The 5,603-nt window shown below is 37.1% G+C and overlaps 1 protein-coding gene across 1 annotated transcript in view; it reads right to left on the reverse strand.

Annotated features, from left to right (window-relative positions):
* ptpn9b (protein tyrosine phosphatase non-receptor type 9b) overlaps positions 1-3,975 on the reverse strand; it is a 30,589-nt gene extending 26,614 nt beyond the window's left edge. The window contains exons 1-4 of the mRNA XM_031728176.2: positions 3,872-3,975; positions 1,550-1,693; positions 623-712; positions 233-357 (exon numbers count right to left, since the gene is read on the reverse strand). Of these exons, the coding sequence (XP_031584036.1) occupies positions 233-357; positions 623-712; positions 1,550-1,693; positions 3,872-3,904 (392 nt within the window). The 5' untranslated portion in view covers positions 3,905-3,975. The remainder of the gene's footprint in view (positions 1-232; positions 358-622; positions 713-1,549; positions 1,694-3,871) is intronic.
* Positions 3,976-5,603: the final 1,628 nt, after the last annotated feature.

The following is a 5,603-nucleotide window of genomic DNA, read 5'->3' on the forward strand; positions in this document are numbered from 1 at the left end:
TGGGCTTAAGATCGGCATTTGAAATAGACTAGGTTGTGACCGCGTGAGACTGTGTTTATGCCTCCTGCTCTTCAACCAGGAACTTTTTATGTTACGCTAATGATTAACCCATTTATCGATATTTCTATCTTTATGAATTAACATCAGAGCACAGGGGATGAACTGTTGTACCAGATCAAAATAACATGATAAAGTGTCATAGGAAACAGTTTATGTATGGTTCACGCTTCACCTCTCTATGGCTTTGTCTAGCTGGTAGATGATGGCCTGGAGAACAGCTTTATGGGTGGTGAGGTCTGGTCGATGAAGTCGAGCGGTGAAGAGTGCTACAGCAGCACCTTTTGCGTCACGGCCAGGCTGGGAAAAATATTAACAGATCACCATGTTATACCAGTGCAAATGAATTTATCGAAAATGAAAACTTTACTTCATTTCTATTCATAGAAATACAAAAATAAGCTTACATGAGCCCCGTGACATGCACATACAGAAACACACAAAACTCTTCTTTAATGACCAGCACCACCTTGCGTTATTTTCTGTGTATTCTTAGGTGTTAATCCAAAATGATAAGTTGCAGTTCCTTTTTTGTTAAGTGACTTATTATTGCTTTATCACTCACCAGGACTGTAAATTTGCCACTCAGCAGCTCAGAGCGTAGGGGCTCCTCGTCAGGGTTGATATTGATTATGCCCTCTTTGATTCTTGTGTTCTAATTTTCATACATGAAGATAGACACAGGAGAGACAGGGGAAAGTCATAAGCTTATAGATGACTTAGTGTGTAAACAAACACTTAACAGTATAAGAAATACTTAAAATTTGGGATTCAGTTGTTAGTCTGTGTATTAAAAAAACCTGTTTATTAACTTGAAACTCAAGGGTTGTTTTTGTTTTTTAAACAGAACTCAATTATTCCACTAAAGTGCTAGCATGTATTAGATTAAAATACATTTTTTAATCACACTGTATTATACAAGTATGTTCAGGCCATTGTGATTCATAGGTGTGTGAGAAGTAAAAAGCATTTAAAGACATAGAAAAAAAGTGTAGTATGAAAGTGTTAATTAGTGAATGCTGGTTGTGGTGCAAAAGCTCTCTGAGTGCTCTGTTTGAGTGCTATACGAGTACCACTCCAGTTCATTTTTGTTTTACTTTAACAGATAATAGATAACTATTTAAGTGTCAATAATTACATGTTATAACTATAATTATATTTTAATGTTTAACATTGAGAGATGTAATAACCTGTGAACTAACTTGTGTTTTTTTTCCAACAGAAAACCTGTCATTAGATATACTTATAGGGCATTAACGCTGTGCATTTTAAAGATTTCCTGCATTTACAAACAAGCCTATGATTATTTTTAAGGATCACTATATTTTATATCTAAACACCACTTAAGAAATTATTATAAATTCAATGTGTGATATTTATCTGAGAAATTGGAACTATATTGCTATTCAAAGTACAAATTAAGCCCGATGGTGTTCTTGTGACGACAGAAGGTAAACAGATGTTGCCGTCACTAGTTGAAACAATGCCATACCTTGTATGCTTGGAAAAGATCGATGGCTCGGGAGACGTCAAACTTGCGGGCCATAAGAAACTTAACAGCTGTAGGTTGAGAGACAAGCCCAGCACTGTGAGGCTGCTCCCTGCTCCGCACCTCACTCAGGAACTCCTCTACAGCCTGAAGAGACATGGGAAAAGATGGGTACAAGTTAAGAAAATAAAAAAGAGAAATTGTGTGTAAAACTTTTTTTTATGGCTTTGAAAGATATCCATAAAAAACAAAAGATAATATGGGAATGATTGCTGACATGACAAGAAAAGTGCACAATTCTGTCGAAGATTAAATAATGTGAAGTGTGTGCCACTGGAAGATACTATCAACAATAGCACTCATGTGCCAAGAGACAACAGTCAGCTTGTTTTGGTCCGAGTACTCTGCATCCACCCTCCAAATTTGAAGGCACCAGGAGAAAAGTATAAAAATGGGGACAACAATTAACTTTTCAGCTATACACAAAGAAGCTTTATATATGCACACAAATAAGGACAAAGAAATGGACATCCATTGTAAACATGATTCAAAATACCGGGTTTCTTTTGGCAAACGTAACCCATCCAAATGCTTAAGCACCTTGTCTCATAATCAAATTTGTTATTAGTTGCAGCCCTAAACAAAAGATATGCTCATTCAATATGTGGCACTATCCATGTGAAAATGTCAGTGCAGGGTTTCCTTTGTTTTTTTTGGGGGGGGTTTAAATGGCTCGTGGGATTTTGGAGAGTGATTAAACACACGAGTCTGTTTCTCTTATTTAACAGAAATGTATGCATTTTCCCTTTTTACAAAAAAATAATTTGATAAAAATATCTTTATTATACTTTTTTTTAATGGAACCATAAGTAACAAAACTGGTTTTGCTGGTGTTTTTACTGCCTCTGTTTATATCTTTTGCCTATGCAGAAAATAGATGAATTGTGACAAATGACTATATAATTGATGGATACTGGAAATTATCCAGAATGAAGACTTTAATTTTTTCTAATCCAGGACTAATATTTGGAAAAATGTGTGCAGTTTTCTGGCACAGTCTTAATTATATGCCAAGATGATGCAAGGTCTTGACTGGCAATAAATATACCAAAGTATTAACACATCAAGAGAACTATCACTATGGGCCTAAATTTTTAAGTGGGACAAAAACTATTGAAAGACTCATATGATTTAGGGAGCATATTTAAATTACATGACCACATGATTAACCTAGTACCCAATAACCGAACATCAACACCAGGATGACCGCTTTCCCTTGGTTGAGATGTAATCCAAGACGACAATAAACACGAGCAGCCTAAATCTACAGACGTTAAGTGGTGCGGGCAGTTAGTTGACAGACGTTACTGTGTGCGCGAAAGTAATTATAGCTATCAACAGATAAGATCTGCAAATCTGGGGAGCATCCAAAGAATGCCCTGTAACTTTGCACAATGATCCGTTAACCTTGTCTTAAGTAGATGAAGATCAGGCCAGAAGCTGTAACATAAAGCTGTAATCAGAAACGCAGCATGACATTTCATGTTTGCCATTTATCTCAGGCCCACCCCTTTTACTAGAAAGTGATTGCAACAACAATGCTAGGAACCGGAGGATCATTTCTATGAACTGTCCACCGTAAATCCGTTAGACGGGATATTGCTAGTTCGTTGGCTCGTAGCAAAACACTCGTCCAAAGTCGCGGTTTTGGTCATTCTTAACTGTGTCATGGTATAAAATGACAATAAATAATAAAGACAACAATCGATTTATCTTTTTTAACCTTAATGCTCAGCCCAAAATCATTTATAAAGACTGGTAAGACAGCAGTCTAGGAAATTCCCTGCAAGTCAACAATAGCCACTGCCATTAGCTAGCGGCTAGGTTACATGTGGTAGCTGGACGGCTAACGATAGCCGTTAAGTGACTACAAGCTCTATGAGTAGGGCCAGCTGTAAAGAATTATGGGTCGCTAGTTAATTTACTTTAGAATCATGAACATATCGATGTGGTCCGCATAATGCCTAGTTATCAGGAAGTGAGCATTGAAGGCAGACTGCCGGTAAAATGATACCTTCCACTACTAGCAAGCGCCATCGCGCTAACACACATGCTAACTACTGTCAGTCACACCGGAGTCGGTCGACAGGAGGCTTGTGAACGGGCCGGGGCTGTTTACTACACCGCCCCGTTCCCAGAAACAACGGCACGACAGAATCAGATTTTTTAAAAAACCTCCTTTAGAGAAGAAACTGAGGGTGGCGACTGTACACAATGAATACTACCAGAAAAAGAAAAAGGAAAAAATCACGAAGAGACTCTTACCAGCTGCTCCTGAGTTGTCAGGGCTTCCGCCATGTTGAAGCCTCCGCAACGTCGCAGCGGGCGCGCCCACTAGCCGCTCGCTCACGCCATGCAGCCAGAGATAGACTTCTAAGCCCCGCCCACATCTCCTCCAGCTCAAACCGCTGGCGTTTCATTAACTGAATAACATGGTAGTGTTTTCCCCATGCTGCATCTGCCTTTTGCTGTCCAGTAACTCTAGAGCACAGTGTTCCAAACACAGTCAGTAAAAATAACTATAGACTATATTAAAGCAGAATAGTTAACATACAGGGAACTTTTTATGAGCCTATAGTCAGAAAATATGAACTGATATGTAAAACAAAATCCGTTAAGTGCAAGTAATTTTAGCAAGTATGGGGTAATCATTGTTTCTATGATACAGTCACACACAGGCTCGCCAATCAGCCACAAATGGTCCCTAAATAATATAATATCTATCTCCTGCAATTTTTCACAAAGGAAATATTCACATTGAGCAATTTTTGCACAGAAGATCAAGATTTGACTCAAAATACGTCTTTTTCTTCATAACCGTGACAAACATAACCGTGACTCTACATATGAGTTGTAAACAGTTCAGAGGATCTCGGCACTACTTCCTAAGTATTTCTCTGAACCACGGAAATAGCTCCTCCCAGAATTTAATATGCACTTACGGGAAAGAAAGAAGACTTGAGTAAAGGCCTATGCTCTGACTGACAGATTTCACTTTCGTGGCAAACAGAGTAGATCATACTCATCTTAAGTTCTGAATTGAATATTCAGCTTTAAATATTATAAATGCTTACTGTCATATTTGGTCTATATTTTATTCCTCCCCACTGAATAGGCAGACTTACTTTCACTGTAACAGGATCAGACTAAATAGATATAAAATATCCAACTTATAGTAAAAGAAGAGGGTGATATTGTTCTATTTATACATTATTTCCAGAAAAGAAATGGAAAGAAGTAGCACTTCATAAGAGACACAACACCTTCTGGCTTAATTTTGAAAATTTTACCATGTAGTAATTTTTCTGAATTTAAGGCATTATGTGTTTTTCAGTAAATACCCTGGAGCATAATTAATTTTGCCAAAACATAAAACATCAACTTTCCGACATGTATTAAACAACATTTTATTTAATTTGTCAATTATCAGTATTAGTTTTATTTACACTACACATACATGGTAAATTAAACTAATGTGTGTTCTTTGCATCATCAGCATGAATACGGTATGGTCAAGGAAGAATAGCTAAATTGTGGAAAAAGGGAAAAAAGAAAAATAAACTGCTGTACAGTAAATGAAACCACGCAACAGTATATACACTTACTTCAATCACCTCTGCCCTGGGCATTTACAAATATGAAATACTTGCTTGTTCATTTATAATAATTTGATAATAGACTATAACATATAAGAACAGCTATGGAACCCATTTTGTGTGTAATGGATAGTTTTACTTTTATATTGTAAGGTTCAGTAAGGTTTAGAATGTATTACTTTTACTTTTACGTAAGTGGTAAAGTAGAAAGTAAAAGTACCACTGTAAATACACAATCATTACTCACTACTGTATGCGTAGTTAAAATAAAAATCCCTCCTATTAATAGTCAAAGTAGAAGAGATAGTAGTAGCAATAGTGATGCTAAGTGGAACTTTGCTTAGAAACAGCTTGTATTCCATCGGACTGTTTTAGCGAAACACCGGGGTGGCGCTCCGGCG

Source organism: Oreochromis aureus, linkage group 6 (genome assembly GCF_013358895.1).
Source record: "Oreochromis aureus strain Israel breed Guangdong linkage group 6, ZZ_aureus, whole genome shotgun sequence".
Lineage (NCBI taxonomy): Eukaryota > Metazoa > Chordata > Actinopteri > Cichliformes > Cichlidae > Oreochromis > Oreochromis aureus.